Genomic DNA, 18,816 nt, shown 5'->3' with positions numbered 1-18,816 from the left:
CCTGGTTTTATTATTATTATTATTTTGGTAGCACTAATCTTTTTAGTATGCTGACTTTGCTGAAAACTTTCTACAGTTCTTACAGTCTACTCATGATCGAAACCCTCCAGCCTGGCCCTGGTTGACCACAGAAGGAAGCTGTTGACCAAATGGAGCAAACAGGAACAGATGTTTGCAAAAGCCTTTGAAAAGCACATCAACTTTCTGATAAAAATCTCCACTGTAAATAATGCAGAACCTTACACTCTTGTTATGACAACAGCGCATTTACTGTCACGGTTACACCAAAAAAAAATAAATAAGAGAGAGAGAGAGAGAGAGAGAGAGAGAGAGAGAGAGAGAATCAAAGGACAATAGTCACACTTGGGTCAGCTGCATCCTCTGAAATTCATCCTCGTGCTTCAGAGGAGGAGCTGAGTCTGTTATGAGGTGTAGTATTTCCTGTTTAATGTTTTGGTGTGTGTAACACTAAACAAACCAATAGCAACTACATTTTCAACTCATCTTCAGCTGCACCACAGTAGGAGGATAGACACTGAGCATAGCTCTAAATACACCTGAGAGATTGAAGCCATGTCAAAATGCTAATGCTTTTGCTTAGTTGGCCTTGATCAAGACAAAAGATGAACACCAACATCAGGTTATGTCAATGTGATGGTTAAAATCAGTCTCAGGATTTAAGAATTAACTTGGAGGTTTAGTTAGAGGTTCTCTGCGCAAAGAAGACACATCAGAAAATAAAAATAAATATCTTTACTGTCCAAAGAATACATATTTGAACAGAATAGTCACTAGAAGAAAAACCTTCTTAACTTTTAATTAAAAGTAAGTGTAAGAAGATTTAAATCCAAGGATGTTTGGAGCATTTCTATACGTCCATTCATCATGAAATATTCACACAGTATGAAGGACAGCTGCTGTGTTTAAATGAAAAAAAAAGTCCACAAAAAATAGATACAAGTTTTCCTTTGGGTGGCAAAAATATGTGGTAAGACAATGACTTGTCTTGGTATTTTAAGCAAAGGTGTAATGCTGGAGTACGCCCTGGAGGGGGCATCAATCATCACAGGCAACACACACTCACACCTATGGACACTTCACCTACCAATGTGTTTTTGGACGATGGTGAGGAAACCTGGAGCACCTGGAGGAAACGCACGCTGACACGGGGAGAACACACCAAACTTCACCCAGAGTGAGACTTGAACCCACAACCCCAGGAGCTGTGTGACAGAAACTACCTGCTGAACCACCCTACGGTCCAAAACTGATAATTAAAAGATGACAATAATTCAGCCTAGCAGAGGCCATGTGTGACTCCACAACATCCCCTGATGTGAGTGTATTTTAGCAGTGTTAACATCTCTAATTGGAATGGACACATTACAGAGATAACAGAGAACACGACTGGCCTCCGGGTTTTGCTTTTCCACAGTGAAATCCCTATTCATTGAGTATTAATGTCTGTTTGATTTTCAGAATTCTGCTGTTTGAGCAACTACATCTTATTCCTACAGTCACTGAACTGAGCACATGGTCCAAAAATACTGAGGGTGGGAAACAAGAAATACTCTGACCTCAGGTCAAGGAGGACACAGAGAGAGAGGAATAAAGAACAGAGCATAAGTTGTGCTTGGTGCAGATGGAGAAAAGATTTTGCATGACTCTGTTTGACCTCGACCCCAAATCTGTCAGTCTTCTCCTCTTCCACATTCCATTCCACATGTAGTTTCTTATAAGTTCTAATCTGTAAGGTTTAGCCATTTTGATGCAGGGCTCTGTGGACCACCATTCCCTCATTCCATCTCTCCCTCTCTTTCTCTCTCTCTCTCTCTCTCTCTCTCTGTTAACACAGCTGTTGTTGTCCTCCTGCCTCTCCTCTCTTAATTCTTCCGTTGTGCTGTCGTCCACCATCCCCCAATTCTTTCTCTCTCCTCTTTCTCCCTCTTTCTTTCCCTCCCTGCCTTCACCCCGCCCTCGTCTAATGGCTGTGTGGTGACGTCACGAACAGCCGGTACAGATCAACCAGTAAGATTACACGAGCTCGCGCTGCCCTGCTCTCATGTTCTCTTTCCCATCATTCAATCGCTCACTCTTTTCCCTCTCTCCGGTTCTTCTCGACTGTCCGTCTCTCGCTCAACCGACACAATGGTAGAAGCTTTCCTCGGCACGTGGAACATGAAAGAGAGCAAGAACTTCGACGAATACATGAAAGCTCTCGGTGAGTATGAGGAGAGCGTAAGGGCGCGAGCAGGTGCTCGTGTGCTGCCCTAGCGCTGTTAATCGTGAGGTGAGGGGAGCTCTTCGCGCATGGGCGCACGTGCGTTATATGGTGTTGGGAGTATAAAAAGTAATGTAGGGCGCGAGATAGAAAATACACCCTTAATTACGTATAATTCGGGGCAGGAAATGTGAAAGCAGGTGTGGGCGCGATCGCTGCATGTGGTGCAGGGAGGCTCCCGCATGCAGATGGCTCGATATACTGCGTGTATGCGCTGCTATACCACGCACCACGTGTACGTCTGGAAATCTCAACGGGGCGTTTCCAAAACAATTTTTTTATCTTATCTTATTTATTTATTTATTTTATGCATCGTATGTACGTCTATAGCCCTGATCCCACTGAGTGCGTATTATCTCCTACATGCGTGGGCGTTCACTTTTTTCGAGGGCTTACGGATCTATAAAATAATATGAGCGTCTAATCTCAAAACATGTTCCAGCTTAAATATGCAGTAGTTTCTAAAGGCTCATCAAACGCCCTCTTTTCCAGACTATAGCATTGTGTACTGAATCGTCGTTAGACCCGTTCTGAGACGGTCCGTTATTCCTCCTGGGTTTAATTAGTCTCCCTTCATTCATTCATTAAACCTCTAAAAACCCCTCTGTTCAACCAAACCCTACACCTTTTACCTTCATTCAGGAATTGTAGACCTATGTATGTGCAATTAGTCCCTGCCTCTGTCTCCACTTTCCTATGCAGCTTGAAATCTATGTCTACAAGATGTCAGGATTGGTCCCTTAAGTTTGTGACATAAGAAACCCTGGCTGTCTGAATCCACCTATTACAGACTGTCTTTGGAACCCTGCAGTTTCGAACGCAGAAATCCTCAGTCATGGAGCTGACTACTTATTTTGTTCATCTTTTAGCATATAAACAAATAAGGCAAAACAAGGCAAAAACCAAACCAACTTGATTTTCTCTGGAGGGTGTTTTTAACATGACGTTTGATGAAGGTTCTTCAGTTTGAAGCCAAAATAAATTAATTATTTGAGTAGTTGTAAGCCCCTATGCCTGCAGGTCTCAGTTTTGTTTATGAAGTTTCACAGTGTGTTCGGTGACAGTGTTTTATAAATGTTTCCAGTTTGCCTGTATTGACTTGAATCATTTGCAGCTCAAGTGTGTTTGGTGGGAAGAAACTCTAGGCTAAACACGTACAAGCCCGCAGCACTGCACCGCCTCTGCTGATCTCTCACACTACCTCATGGACACAATAGACATTTGTTGAGCTGATATAGGGTTCAGGGTCACAGCCTGAAGCGGAGGAGGAGGAGGAGGAGGAAGGGATGGTTGCAGGGAATGAGTGGATGATATTGTGTGTGTGTAGGGTAGAAATAGTGGGCCCTTCCTTGGCGATTTCTTTAATGCTAGTGTCTGACACTAAATATAATTCAACTTTGTGTCAGAAGTTGGATCTCCCCCCACCCCCCAACCTTTCCACACTGTATTTAAAGAACAAATCAATACTTGCACATTACACTTTGTCCATGCAAGCTGGGGAGTGTTGATTTGACCGTTTTGACCGTTCCAGAGTTTGGTCATCTGCAGGGACACAATTCACCCATGATTAACCCATGAATTTCAGTGGGGGTGGTGTGTGTGCACGCAAGAGGAAAGCCATTGTACTGAACGAGTCTAGACTTAGACTGTCTGTGGATGTTTTAAGCACACTGAAGCAATTATTCCCTGCAGGAACAGAACATGTGATTGTGGGCCTTTCAGTACACAGAAGTGTTTATATTTTCCTTCGTGGAATAACTGTCCACCTACATTTGTTTTTAGCTAAACATTCATGTGCACTCTACTGGGATACAGACAATCTTCTGTAGACAAAGCATTGTGACTGTTGAAGGTGTAATTTTATGACCCTGGTGTTTGTATGCGTTTCATTTAATGTTCTTTGTTTGCCAGGTGTGGGCTTTGCAACACGTCAGGTTGGTAACATGACCAAACCCACCACCATTATTTCCCAGGAAGGAGATGTCATCACGTTAAAAACCGTCAGCGCCTTCAAGACCACAGAGGTCAAGTTCAAAGTGGGAGAGGAGTTTGACGAGACCACTGCAGATGATCGTAAAGTCAAAGTATGTGCATGAATTTCAAACGCAGTTTTGTGAAAATGCTACTTTAGTGCCTCACAATAAGCCATTTTTGTTAACTAGTCAGACTCTAGCGGTTGAATGAATATGTATATAATAATAGAAAGGTTGGCTTTATATATATTTAAAAACAGTGCTACTTCATGAGGTTTAGCCAGAGAGCTTGTATGAAATGTGAACATATTTTCTTGACTGTGGGGAAATATCCAAGTGTAGACAGATCACATTTTGCATATTAAGTAGCTTTCTCTTCCTTATTTTTCAGTCGTTGGTGACCATTGATGGCAATAAGATGGTACACATTCAGAAATGGGACGGCAAAGAGACATCTCTGGTCAGAGAAGTCAACGGCAACAGTCTCACACTGGTCAGTACTGTGATGTGTCAGCAGTTGATAAAGCTTGCTGATCGGAGACGTATTAGTTGCTGACTGGGGTGTTGTATGTGCAAGCACGCTTGTTTGCTGATTCATCTTACATTTTTATTTTTTTTTTTACAGACACTAACCCTCGGCGAAATCATCTGTACGCGGTCCTACATGAAAGCAGAGTAAAATTAAACCAAACCATCCCACAATCCTGCCCTGGTCCTGCATATGCTCTCTCTTTGGTCAAGTGTATTTCCAAATGGTTGTCAATAGTCCTTGTCCACTTTCTTTGTACCATACCTCCCAAAAAAGGGAATAAAACTACAGTTACACCCAGAATTTGTATTTTGTGGCTTCATTCATCTTTTTGGACAAAAGTTGCCCTGCAACTGAAACGTGTATCTACTCTTCAGATTCCTCACCTTAAGCCAGCATACTGTTGGTGCTGCATCACTGTGCCAGAGCCATCACAAGTCCATCACACAGCCTATTTATATCAGTCAGTATTTCCATCACCAGCTCCAAGACAGAGGTGCTGTGTTAGTGTGCTAGGTCACTGCATATTGGTCTGGAACTGTTCTGTATGTTTTCTAATTTAGGAATGTTCTTATATGCTGTGTTCCTATGACGTGGGATCTAATTTGAGCGCAGAAGTATCTTGTGTCTGTTATGGTGTGCAAAGAGGTCATGCAGGACTAAACTGCTTGACCTTTCACCCAGAAACTCACTGAAGACATTGAACATTTACATGAACATTTACATATTCATAAAAACAGGTCTCAAAATTGATTTTGGGTTTTCCAAAATTACCAGCACAAAATGATGCTCAGTCCTAAAAGCCAGTATCTCACAACCCTCTCTGTACCTGTGAAAATGACCTATGACACAATCCTTTGGAAAACAAATCCCAGGACAAACACACTTTATATGAAAAAAATTTACAGAGGCTTTTGCTGATGCACACAATACAACATTAAACAGCAAGAAACCACAATTTGATGTAGACTGCATTCACTTGTGAGTTTTATGTTTGTGCTTCTTGTGCTTTTTCTTCTTTTCGGAATGCGTATGGGAATGTTTTGCTCTTTTGGTGTCATCACAGCTGTCAGATGAAGAATTCTCTCTTTTTCTGTCTTTCTTTTTCTTCTCTTTTTTAGCTTTTTTTTCCTGTGAGTCAAAGCAAAAAGTCCTATGAAACAGCAATGTAAGGATATAAAGAACACAGCAGATTAAGCACTGATCTAGTTCCATGAACTGATAGAGGAAAAAGGAATGAAAGAATAGCTTGATAAATGAGAGTAGAGTTATGTAACTGGTCGCCTGCTGGGTTTCCTCGTATAGTATATATCTAACAAGAGTCAAAAGGGTGTGCTACAACCTTCTTTCGTTTCTGAGGCTCTGATTGGGTGCTCTGGCTGGCTGGTTCCTCCTCCTCTTCTGGAACCAAACTATACTGAAGCCCAGGCTGTGAGAAACAGTCCTTTGCAAAGTGACCTGAGAGCAAACACATGCATGGACACACACATTAAGACCTTGTGCCTTTGACTTACTTTGATAGTCCCACACAGCTGTCATGACAATTGTTCAGCCTCTGGCCACACCAGTACCACTGAGAAGATTTACAACCAAAACTGTGATAATGCACACTCTTCTGGATAATCCAATTAACAGTATACGCATGTTGCAGTTCTTCAGAAAGACAGAAAATATTGATTCATTAACACAGGGCTAGACATGCCTGTATAAACTCAGACTAACAGGTGAAAATGAAGTGAAAACTTTGTGAAACTTATCATAAGGTGATGTTGTAGAGGCTAAGATGTATATTTTTTCCATTTTCTCACCTGTACACCCGCACTTTTTACAGGTGGTGTTAAGCACAGCCTCTAGAGTGATCGGCTGACTCGTATGATCATGGAAGCGCCTTCGTCTGCGTGCATCCTGCCTATGAGCACCATCATATGATATGTACACAGGCCACATTAATAAGTTGTGTATGATTAGGGCAAAGGAGAAGCACATTAAGCCAAAATGCAAAATAAATATTATAAAGTGTTTGTATGGGAAACATAAAAACCACTTACTCTGCCATAACATTGTTGGGATCTAGGTCCCGCCCTGTGCCTTGATTGACAGCTTTCATGGAGAAAGAGAGTTTGATTTTATCACTGTGAATCTGAGGCAAACAGAAACAGAAACATAGAGGCTGTTTAAAATGTGCTTAGTAATATTTCTTTACAATAATGATATTGTTTAAAATGTATAAATCATATTACAATTTACACCAAATGATCACTGGATTAGGACCACCTACCTTCAATTTACAGTCATTGTCAATTTGATCAGCGCCATTGATCAAACAGGAGCACTTTGTTGTTCTACAAATTAGTGTCCTATTTTTCTGCATATTTTCTTATCCCTATTTCACCCTGCTCTTCAATGGTCAGGGGGACCCCCCCAGGACCACCACAGAGCAGGTATAGTTTGGGTGGTGGATCATTCTCAGCACTGCATTGACACCGACGTGTTGGTGGTGTGTTATTGTGTGTTGCACTGGTATGAGATGATCAGACACAGCAGTGCTGCAGGAGGTTTTAAACCCCCCAGTGTTACTGGTGGCTAGAATGTTCCACCTACCAAAAATATCCAGCCAACATCCTCCTGTGGACACTAATGTCCTGCGTCCATTAATGAAGGACTAGAAGAAGACCAACACATACAGTGCAATAACAGATGAGCTACTGTGTCTGACTTTGCATCTACAAGGAGGACCAACAAGGTAGGTGTGTCTAACAGAGTGAACAATGAGTGGACAGTGTTTTATGCCAGCTTGTGCCAGCACAACACACTATCACATGACCACCCTCTCATTGTCACTGCAGCGCTGAGAATGATCGATCACACAAATCATACCTGCTCTCTGCTGGTCCTGACCATTGAAGAACATCAGATGGTCATCAGTCTGTAATTGTAGAACTACAAAGTGACCTTGTATGCTCAGTGACGCTGAGAGAATGGACAGTGGGTGTAGAAACAAAGGTAGTCATAATCTTCTGATATAAATGTGTATACTGACAAAAACACAGTAGCATACAGAAAGCTCAAATTGTACATTCTGTATATGCAAATGTGGTACTGAGCGCAACAGAGCACCAGCAAAGTCTCTGAATGTACTGTTGACAAATGGCTGGGTTTTAAAAGCAGTCCATCACCAAATTGTAGGTGATATTTAAGTATGCAATTTAAGAGTTCATTAATTCATATATTTTTAATATACATTTAAGATATATTTTAAGTACAAGAAATTATGCAGAGAAACAGAAGGACAGTCTGTAATTGTAGATAAAATGGACAATGAGTTCAGAAACAAGGTAGGTGTTCCTAATCCAGTGATTCTCCAGGTTATACATAAAGAGAAAATAATGTATATACAGTCTCATGAGACAAAATCAGTTATTGTTGTACTGTATTTTCTGTTTGCACTTAGGTGTGTACCTCTTTGCCGATGACTTTAATCCAAACCTGCTCACCAACATCAACAATTTCAGCAGGATTATCAACTCGAGAGGCAGACATCTCACTCTTATGAACCAAACCTTTGAGAATCAAAGAACAACAATACTGCTGAATGGAAACAAATTTATGATCCCATTGATCCTAGGAACAGAACAAGGCAAATCCTGTATTTACAGGACCACACATTACAAGAGAACAAAGCAACAAGTGAACAAGCACATCATTCATGCCCAGAAACTTTACAAATGCACTAAATTACAATACATATAGCCCCACTAAGGCCTGAAAGCTAACAACTGTTAGTCAGTAGAAGTGTATGTGTTCTGTACAAAATTATAAAGGTGTGCACATCAAAGTCTACAAATCTTTGCACAGACTACTTGTGCAAATTAAATGGTACACTGCTAATAGCTGAACCATCACAGGCAGTAACCTAAAGTGTAAATGGTCCTATTTACATTTAGTGATGCCCTGACTTATACACGTGGACACTCATCATAAAACAAAGTGGTGAGTGTGAAGTTAGTTCTAGTTTTGTAGTAGTAAAATCCTCTGCTCCTCAGGGAAAGCTTTATACCAGATGCTGGAACATTGCTGTGTATATCTGACTGCCATGTTCAATCATGTTTAAGAGCATTAATGAGGTCAAGTACTAATGCTGGCTGATTCATTCCAGAGCGCAACTGCAATTCAGACCCATCCTAAAGATATTAGTTGTTGCTCCATCACTCAAGCTATATTGGAGCAACTGAACACGTGTTAAAGTAGCTCAGTTAGCTAATGTGAATGGTTGTCTATTTTAAAATTGGACAAGTAGTGTACCTTTTGCCAGACAGCAAAAGCCTGTAAAATAATTGTACCACTGACTATGCCAAGGGACACACTGAAGCACAGTACACCAGAGGTGGATTACTGACCAGGCCAAAGAACAGTACCCAGAAGTCTTGTGGAGACTTTGAACAGACAAACTGAAGATATAATCATTAGCTGAAAAAAATAATAAAATAAATGAAGCTGAAGTTATAATTAATTATATTTTACTTTAGTGTCTTTAAATTGTATATTTCTAATGACAGGTGCTGCTATTCAATACTTATGGGATGTTTATGACAGTATGTTCAACATCTGTTTTCTTTGAAATATCAATTTCTTTGTGTGAAAAGAAAATTAAAAGAAAAAGGCAAAAGTGCACTATTGTTGGATTTCAATTTTCTACTTTTCTTTGTGTTCACGGCAAGACTTTGGGAGCCTTCAAAAAAGGTTTGTGCCAAGGTCACTTGCAAGAACATAAGCTGTGCCTGGTTTGTGTTAAAACTTTCCAAAAAAGACCCAGGACTTGACCACCCTGTTAACTAACCTTGTTTTCTGTATCCTGGAATTTTGACAAATGCTCCATAGTCTGTCACGGAAGCCACCTGCAAAAAGGGAGTAGGAGAGAGACAGTTTGATACAGTGTGTGTAAGTGAGAGCTAAAAAGACTATATTGTATGAAGAGAGAATGTGTGCTATTCTACTACCTACACATGAATTTCAAAAGATTGCCCCCCTGTTTAGTGCTACATGTATGTGATGGAATAATGGCTTTCATGTTTGAACAGCTGCACAACTGCACAACAAAGCCATCATTTCATGACCCACTCTAACGAGCAGGGAGCTACTTGGTCTCTGTGTTTCAGTTGGTGTTAGGTCTGACCTCTCCTCGTAGGATGCTGTAAAGTTCTGGCAGTCCATCCAGACCAGCTGGCTCTCTAGGACCATCAGCCATTGTTTCTGAAGAACAAAAAGAGAAACTAAAACACCTGTCCCATTACTCACTTTCAGGCTTGCATGCCTATTTAACGTGGGCTTTTTTAAATGTGCTGTTAGTGAGGGTTGGGGTGTACAATTCTCACAACAGAGAACCTGTATCCAGCGTAGTTTGATGATTTTTCTGCTCTAGTACATTTGATTCAACTCATCTATTTATTGCTATCTTTATTGAGTGGGTTTTAGAAGGGAAATCACAAATCCTTGCTGGACACTGACCCCCAAGACATGAGTTGTGTATCCCTGATGCAGGATATCCCATATTTTTTGCATTTTCCCCACACTTAAGTCCAGCAATTAATGGAGCACTCTCCGTCTAACAGGCCGCACCTCCACATGCATATGAGAACCATAACACTGCAGGGTTACCCATTTCACATTTTGCTGATCAAAGGGATGCTCACAAGCACCTTCATGCCCTTATTGCTGCCTTTAATTAGAACTGCAGATGCAGGCTCAGCAGATGCCTATTAACCAAAATGACTAGAGATACAGGCGAGGACCAATCAGAATGGACACTATCTGACGAACATGTCCAAGAGAACGACATTAAGTAGTGAATATGAATTCTTCTGTTCATTAATTTAACTGGTTACTGAGTTGCATTATACTGCTCATGTGTAATGAGCCTCTGTAGAATTTAGCTCATTTAAATTAGATCATTTAAAATCACAAGTACAACCAGGCATCTGTAAAGGTTTCAGTTTTCAGATTTTAGTCTATCCCATATGTACGCATTTGAACCAGGCAGCACTGTGGTCATTTGCACTATGGGTCTGCATGCTCTTGACATGAACTCAAGTCAAATCAAATTTATTTGTATAGCACTTTTTACAATCTGATGGTTTCCCAAAGCAGCTTTACAAACACGCAGGACTGAGGCCTCCATGTGGGACTGGGCTTTTGACAAAGGCTATAACCCACAATGTACTCTGATCCAATAATATTTATTAAATCAACATATTAGAAAAAAGAAACTCTGTGCACTTAAATATTAATCTTCATCTTTGTCAAGACATTACACTAGGGGTTGAATATTTTTGTGCCGATATATGGGTGGTAAACCAGCTGGAAATCCTCCCAGCTGTTGTTACCTGCCAGTGCACCAGCCAGCACACCTCTGGGCTGCTGACACACCAACCAATATATCTTCTGGCTGCTAGATGCTGGTCGGCACACCAGAAGGCAAAATTCCTGTGTGCCGTTATTAGCCAGCACATGTCCCAGTTGCCAACAGACCAGCCGGCAAACCTCCTTGCTGCAGACACATCTTCATGCAGCTGTTACTTCCCTGCTGATGGGGGCTGGCTGGCACACCATCCGGCAGACTGTTACCAGCCAACGCATCCCCTAATCAGTTAGCAAAACTCCCAGCTGCTAATACCTCCTGGCTGTCAAATGCTGGCCAGCACACCTCCTGGCTGCAGTTACCAGCTAGCTCAAACAATATCATGACAGCATTCTCTATGAATTAAACTAGTGAAGAAATAGAGATAAGTGTGAGAACAGGATATTTATTTTCAGTTCCAAGTGATATCATCATTTGGGTTTTGCACAGAGGTCCAGTTGTATTTCATTTGCCATAATATGAAGCAGACACTGTAACTTTAAACCAATAGCAAATAAATGGGTCTTTTAATTACGGTTGAGATTAATTGCATTTTTTACTGCTGGATTGACCTAAAAACTCTATGACTGATTAATTAAATATATAATTAAATATTATATTGATACGTTTTTTAGAGTATTTGAAAATGTATGCATAATTATGCTCTAGGCTTATTTACACATATATGTAAATAGTAATTTTATAATGTAGAGTCTGTATAGACAAGCCACAAAAAGCTCATTTTATGCAGAATACTTGTGAACAGAATATGCTCAGTGTGTTTGCATGCACTTAATACAAACATAACTGGATTTCTGCAGTCATCTAATTATTTAAGTGGTCACACAAACAGCATACTCAAATTTCTTAGATCAAATTAAGGCCTAGATACCCAATCAAAAAATCCCACATAAAGACAGATGGATTTTTAGCTCAATAATCAGATTTCTCAAAGCATGTATACTCATACCCCAATTAATTTTTGTTTTTTCTGTATGTGCTTTCAGGCAAACACAACTGGACAGAGTTTAGACCTCTCAAACAAAAATTTTGAAATGTATTTGCTAGTCTGTGTTTGAAAATTCATTACACTTGTTCCCACCAGTTCTTACTACAGACACAGTCCCAGCCAGCACGTTCCTGTCTGTAATGGAGGGACATATATGCTTTGTCCTAGAACAGCTGCTCAGAAGCCAGGTGGTACCCTAACTGGTACCTGCATAAAGGAGGTGTGTTGACTGGCGTTCTAGCAAGCAAAGGCAGGTGGGAGATGTACCGGCTGGTGTGGCTGCCAGTATCCAGCAGTCAGGAGGCGGGCAACAGGGCCAATATCTGGCATCTAGAAGGCAACTAGCACAAAATGATTAAGCCCCTCTCTAAAAATGATCTGGAGGGTCATGTGTTTGAAAACACTGAAGTTAATCAGAAAAGCACATTTATTTTACCTGAATACTGTTAACTCGTACAATTTAAAGGAGACCTTAACTGAGTATGCCCCACTTCTCTAAACAAGCTTCTGTGGTCTTGAAACTTCACGAGAATATTATTCACCCCTAACAACGTCAGGAAACGTGTATACATCAAAAAGGACCTTAAACTGGGACACGGCCTGCGTTCGCAGTGTAGGTGCCAGTTAGGTAAATCACTACAGCATAAAAGGGTTTGTGAAGAGAATCTACAGAACTTACTGCTCTCTGTTAGTCTGGTGTTTGGAAAAGGAGTCAGTATTGGATGATCCTTTCTGGGGATCGCAATTGTTTCACTTTAGGGAAGCTGGCACGATCCCGTCTTCAAGACAAATGTCGCACATTCCTTTACTCTTCTGTCCGTGTGTAAATCTATTTCTGTAGCGTGTTTCTAATCTTTATGGCGGTGAACCGACCCACGCCGTTGTTGTTCTACTCTGAATTCTGCTTCCTGTCCCAACGAAGACAGCAACCAATAGGAGACCGAGTTGCTCAAACGGACGAATCAAAACGTCTCATTATCACGGATGTGTTTCCCCTCTTCCTCTGTGTGCGGGTAATGGTGGACAGTAACACATCCATTCATCAGAGTCCAGTCCGAGGCAGAAAGACACGTTAACTCTGAGCGGAGACCAGATCTTCTTTCTCTCCTCGAACTGTAGACCGTTTGTAGGCGATGATCGAACCGAAGAAGCGCGGCGCGGACATGGCTCTGGTTCCCGCCGCAATAAAGAGACCCAGGAACGAGCTGGTGTCGGCGGCACAGAGTCAGCAGGTCACCGCCATGGTAAGCGCGTCAAAACACATATTCACAAAACAACAAGACACATACACCCACTCACACTAATAAACCCCTCTCACACAACAGCACAAATGTGTAGTTCGCTGCTGTGTTAGCCAGCGCCATGTGTTTACATTCACGAGACTGTTCACTGTGTAGCCACATGTTAATCAAATATTATAAACAGTTTTTTTTTTAAATAAAAAGCTGCAGAATTGAAACATTGCAAAAAAAATGTCAGTGGTGTGATGTGAAATGCTCGGTTGTAGAGAGACTTTAAGTTCACCTCCAGGCCATAATCAAGTTTGTACATTGTCGTCATGCCCTTGTGGTAGCTCTTAAACACTCACTAGAAGATGTATCGTGAGAAAAAAGAATCAGCTCCATGGCTGAACTTTTCAGCGTTTAAAAATAGTGTTCTAAAGACAAATGGACAGTTTCAGGCAGCCAGGGTTTGGTTTGTCATAAATCAGAGGAACCAATCCCAACACTTTTTGAGGCTTTAAGCTTTAGATGTGTGTGGGAAAGTGTGTGAGTTGATATAGAGTTGGGAACTAATTGTATATAATTTAAGATTCATGTATTAGATTTTTTTCCTTTGGAATAACCTCTAAATATGTAATTCTTGGGAGTGAATATGAGAGCTTTGGGTTTCATTCCATGATATTACAATGGGCAATTTAATGTTTTTGATACAAAATTTTTCATTGCACACATTGAAATCCCTGGTCCTTAGTTGAGATATTTCCCTAAGATTCTACAATAACAAGGCATCGAAAAAAAAAAAAAACTCTCTTCCAAAAAGGATTATTAAAAACATCTCTGTAAAACAAAAAGTTTATAGAGATGTTTCTTGCAACTTGGTTATTCTCTCCCACCATCAGTGGGAGCATACACGTATTATAGACAATGTTATCACCCTCGGTTGTTCCATAAACAATCTTCCTCTCAAGCATCAAGGTTATAAACCGATGATACACAGGCAGAGAAGAGATGAACAACTCTGAAAGAGTTCACAGTGACCTAAAAAGAAAGTATAAGAGAATCTAATAATTTATTACTGCATAATTTAAAAACCTAATTTTGTTACTTTCACATGAAGATGGGTTCACAAATATGAGTAGAATTATTGAGACTTAAGTATCAAACTAGCCCATCCCTTTAACCTTGTACAATTGTTCAGCAATTCCGCAAATTATATTAGCTGGCAATTTCCAGACCAAATCTTCTGAATTCTGTATACTTTGTAAATTAACATAGTTTTATATTTGAACATACCAAAACGGTAACGTTTTATAAACTATTTCTTTATTTACTTTTGTTGCCATGAATTGCACACCAACCAGCCACAGCACCAAAACCACAAACAACCAAAGTGAAAGACTCAAAAAGTTCTATTCTGTCACCATAAATCTCGTGTGTTTGATCTTTATCTTTCTGAATTGCTTTATCAGGGGCCTCCTCGCAGCTCCAGTTTGCAAGCTCCTATAATGCTGCTGTCAGGGCATGAGGGAGAAGTCTACTGCTGCAAGTTCCATCCTAATGGAGCCATGCTGGCCTCTGCTGGATATGACCGTCTCATTTGTAAGATTATCCCACTGATTATATTTGTGCACTGTTTCATAAGTGTCTTGTTGATTTCATTTTGAAAACCGATGGAAATATTCCTGATTAATTTGATGATTACATACTTTATTGAAATCAGAGCCACACAAAGAGACATGCATTCACTCAACTTTTGTTACTATGTTATTGGGGTCCTCCTCCAGGGTGTGTTCCAGCCTTGCTCTCAGTGATTCTGTGTAGGCTCCAAACCCGCCCCGACCCTGAACTGGAAAAGTGGTTACACACAATGAATGAATTAAAATAAGGACACAAATGGAACACTAGGCATGGAACTCTGGGCAATTATTACGTCCGTGTGTTTGTAAATTTACTCTTCATGCTCGGTGTTGCAGCTGAAGACACAAATAATTGTGCAGTTTCTTGTAAGCTACTAGAGAACATTTACTTTTTCTACTTTTTTTTAAACATTCACATTTTGCGCATGACATGTTATTAAATTAGGTTTTTATTTACCCTGAATTTTATGAGTTTAGCACTTCATATTCATCAGCTTCATATGCAGACTTGTTTTTTTTATTTCTTACCAAACTTTTGGGTACTTTTTGGGAGGTATATTTGGGCCCTTTTTCTAAAATACTGACTGTGTTTTATGCAGTGTTATGGAATGTGTATGGAGACTGTGAGAACTTTGCCACACTGAAGGGCCACAGTGGAGCTGTGATGGAGCTTCACTACAATACAGATGGCAGGTGTGTATTTGTAGGTCTGTAAAGATGGAGTATAAAGAGCTGAACTAGGATCAGATTAACCAATTTCTTTATTGTGGTTTTAGTCTGAAAAATCACTGCACTCATGTTATTTTAAATGCCTTATCCGAGGTCTGTTTGTGTTTCAGCCTGCTCTTCTCAGCCAGTACAGATAAGACTGTATGTGTGTGGGACAGTGAGACAGGTGAGCGTGTGAAGCGCCTAAAGGGTCACACGTCCTTTGTGAACTCCTGCTTTCCTGCCCGCCGTGGCCCACAGCTTGCCTGTACTGGCAGTGATGATGGAACTGTGAAGGTAATGATGTCCCAGTGTCATGTGACACAAGTCATGTATCAGAAAGATTAATTAAAATAAGCTATTCTAGATGTCACCCTGTCACACTGCATTTGTGTGGATGAGTCATATAAAGACATTACGCTATTTTATCAACTCACATACACTGTAACTACATGTCGTAAAGCCAAATGCTTAGGAAATAGGAATTTTACATAGAAATTGTAAACTACATCATTATTTTATTAACTTGCCGTTATGAACAACTAGAACTAGAAGTCCACCAAAACTGTCCGTATTTTTGTAGGGAAGAGAAAACTTCACATGGTCTCTAGATCTTCAAAATGTAGTGAATGTGTAATACAAATGAATGAATGTGTAATAGTTCATGTTTTAATACGTTTCTTCATTATATTAAGCTTTGGGACATCAGAAAGAAGGCATCTGTTCACACGTTTCAGAACACTTACCAAGTCCTTAGTGTGACCTTCAATGACACCAGCGACCAAATCATTTCAGGGGGCATCGACAATGACATTAAGGTACTGAACAGAGTAACATTTGTATCCCTCAGTAATGTTTTGTTTTTAGTCCTGATTTGTGCATTGTGTAATATTTTCTTTTAACAAATGAATGGATGTATTTTTGATGCAGGTGTGGGACCTGAGGCAGAATAAGCTGATTTACAACATGCAGGGACACGGAGACTCTGTGACTGGACTCAGTCTCAGCTCGGAGGGATCATACCTCCTGTCCAACTCTATGGACAACAGTGGTGAGTAGCTGAGCCACAAAAATAGAGTGCAAGAGATTGAATGCTTCACCGTTTTAGTGTTTATGACTCTGAATATTGAGATTGTTTGTTCTGTGTCATGCAGTTCGTGTTTGGGATATCCGTCCATTTGCCCCAAAGGAGAGGTGTGTGAAGATCTTCCAGGGAAATGTCCACAACTTTGAAAAGGTAATTCCTCTCTTAAAAAGAAGAAATTATCTCTGCTGTCTCAGGATGTGTGAATGGATCATTACATTAATGGGTTCATTGCAATGACAGTTGAGATTCTACTTTGCGGGTAAGTTTAATTTTTAGGATTATTATCCCCTGGTGTTTCAGGGGTTAATATACCTTTTTAATATAGTCACAGTCCATCTACACTGTTGATTTTTGGTTTAGTATATTAATTGAACACTGCAACTCTCCTTCACATTTTATTTTCATATTTATTCGAACAGCAATGGTATACAATGTCAGACATGATTAGAAATGTCAGAAAATGGAAAGAAATATGCAATTGTTAATAAACAACAAGTGTAAAAAAAAAAAGTTATATTAAAGCAGTATGTCCTAACCCTGGTCCTTGAGAACCAGCAGTGTTGGAATAGAAAAACCATAACAAGGTTTTTCCAGGACAAGGAAAAGGAACATTAAATAGGAGTAATATGTTAAGTTCTGCAAGCAGTAACATATGAACTGAAAACTGAAAAATTTGATTCATGTTCTGAGTATTTTTTTTTAAAAATGATATTTTTTTTCTCTATTCCAAGAATCTTTTAAGATGCTCATGGTCATCAGATGGGAGTAAGATAGCAGCAGGTTCTGCAGACAGGTAAAAAATTTCACTGCATGAGTGGGTGTTTTTAATGCATTAAAAAAATAATAAATATATATGACTGTTTAACTCTGTACTGTGTATATCTAGGTTTGTATATATCTGGGACACAACCTCTCGTAGAATTCTCTACAAGCTTCCAGGTCATGCAGGATCAGTCAATGAGGTGGGCTTCCATCCAGAGGAACCGATTGGTAATTATTGTTTTTTTTTTTTTTATACTTTTACATTTACATTTATGCATTTGGCAGACGCTTTTATCCAAAGCGACTTATAAAAGTCTTCTTCAGGATGCATTTTTGGAAATTGGTTCTATTGTGTTGTTCTATTCTAATAGTAAGTTTTTTTGATTGATTGATTTTTACAGTTTTGTCTGGATCCAGTGACAAGCGCCTTTACATGGGAGAGATCCAGTAATGTGTGTGTGTGTGTGTGTGTGTGTGTTTGAGAGAATGGGGTATTGTTGAGGATTTGGAGAATTATATGTAACCTTGGATAAAATGTGGGATTGTTTTTTATGCTTTTAATAAACACATTTTTGAAAAATGTATGCATTGTGTTTGTGTGACCAGAAATTAACAGAGTAGCTTTTGTGAAATAATGAAAAGGAAAAATGACAAAAGTAGTATGTAGCAGAAAACTGAACTAAGTACAGAGTACCTTATAAGATTTGAACAAAATAGTTGGTACTCTTAAATTTTATTCAAATAATGCATTGTTAATATAACTTGATATTAAAATATGTTGTCATCTGTAAATGTATGTGTTGATTTGAATTTAATACAAAAACAAAATTTTTATTCAACTAAGGATTTATTTTTATTTTTTAAATTTTAACTCAACGAGTAAACTATTCTTATGATTGTTGCCATCATTAACAAGATATTTAAATTTCATGAGACTTCAGCCTCAAGAAAAAGCTGATATTGCAATGAATAGAAAGATTGTCTCAGTGCTGGAGAAAGAGCTAAGGAAAATGTCAAAATGAAAATTCAAATTCAATTGCCTCTCAATCTCAATGAATATTGTCACTGTGCAAAAAATCTCTCTCTCTCTCTCTGTATGTATGTGTATATATATGTATATATGTGTGTATATATATATATATATATATATATATATATATATATATATATATATATATATATATATATATATATTATAATGAAAATAACTTGG

The 18,816-nt window shown here is 39.5% G+C and overlaps 3 protein-coding genes across 3 annotated transcripts; 2 read left to right on the top strand and 1 right to left on the bottom strand.

Moving 5' to 3' along the window:
- Positions 1-2,056: 2,056 nt before the first annotated feature.
- On the top strand, positions 2,057-5,080 carry fabp3 (fatty acid binding protein 3, muscle and heart). The gene is made up of 4 exons (XM_066673528.1): positions 2,057-2,221; positions 4,193-4,365; positions 4,646-4,747; positions 4,880-5,080. Exons 1-4 carry the CDS (start codon positions 2,149-2,151, stop codon positions 4,931-4,933), a joined length of 402 nt encoding a protein of 133 aa, XP_066529625.1. The 5' UTR covers positions 2,057-2,148; the 3' UTR covers positions 4,934-5,080.
- A 65-nt stretch (positions 5,081-5,145) lies between these two features.
- zcchc17 (zinc finger, CCHC domain containing 17) lies at positions 5,146-13,250 on the bottom strand. Its single transcript, XM_066673527.1, has 8 exons — positions 12,866-13,250; positions 9,957-10,033; positions 9,621-9,678; positions 8,243-8,343; positions 6,832-6,923; positions 6,592-6,692; positions 6,126-6,241; positions 5,146-5,914 (listed from the first exon to the last, which is right to left on the bottom strand). The coding sequence occupies exons 2-8, from the start codon at positions 10,026-10,028 to the stop codon at positions 5,759-5,761; spliced, it is 696 nt and encodes a 231-aa protein (XP_066529624.1). The 5' UTR covers positions 10,029-10,033; positions 12,866-13,250; the 3' UTR covers positions 5,146-5,758.
- Positions 13,175-18,306, top strand: snrnp40 (small nuclear ribonucleoprotein 40 (U5)). Its single transcript, XM_066673526.1, has 10 exons — positions 13,175-13,430; positions 14,879-15,008; positions 15,646-15,739; positions 15,886-16,051; positions 16,450-16,572; positions 16,685-16,805; positions 16,909-16,991; positions 17,573-17,634; positions 17,728-17,831; positions 18,005-18,306. Exons 1-10 carry the CDS (start codon positions 13,320-13,322, stop codon positions 18,052-18,054), a joined length of 1,044 nt encoding a protein of 347 aa, XP_066529623.1. The 5' UTR covers positions 13,175-13,319; the 3' UTR covers positions 18,055-18,306.
- Positions 18,307-18,816: the final 510 nt, after the last annotated feature.

The sequence above is a fragment of the Hoplias malabaricus genome, chromosome 6, assembly GCF_029633855.1.
Source record: "Hoplias malabaricus isolate fHopMal1 chromosome 6, fHopMal1.hap1, whole genome shotgun sequence".
NCBI lineage: Eukaryota > Metazoa > Chordata > Actinopteri > Characiformes > Erythrinidae > Hoplias > Hoplias malabaricus.
Note: the sequence above shows the minus strand (reverse complement) of the source record. Positions and strands in the feature narration are given on the sequence as shown.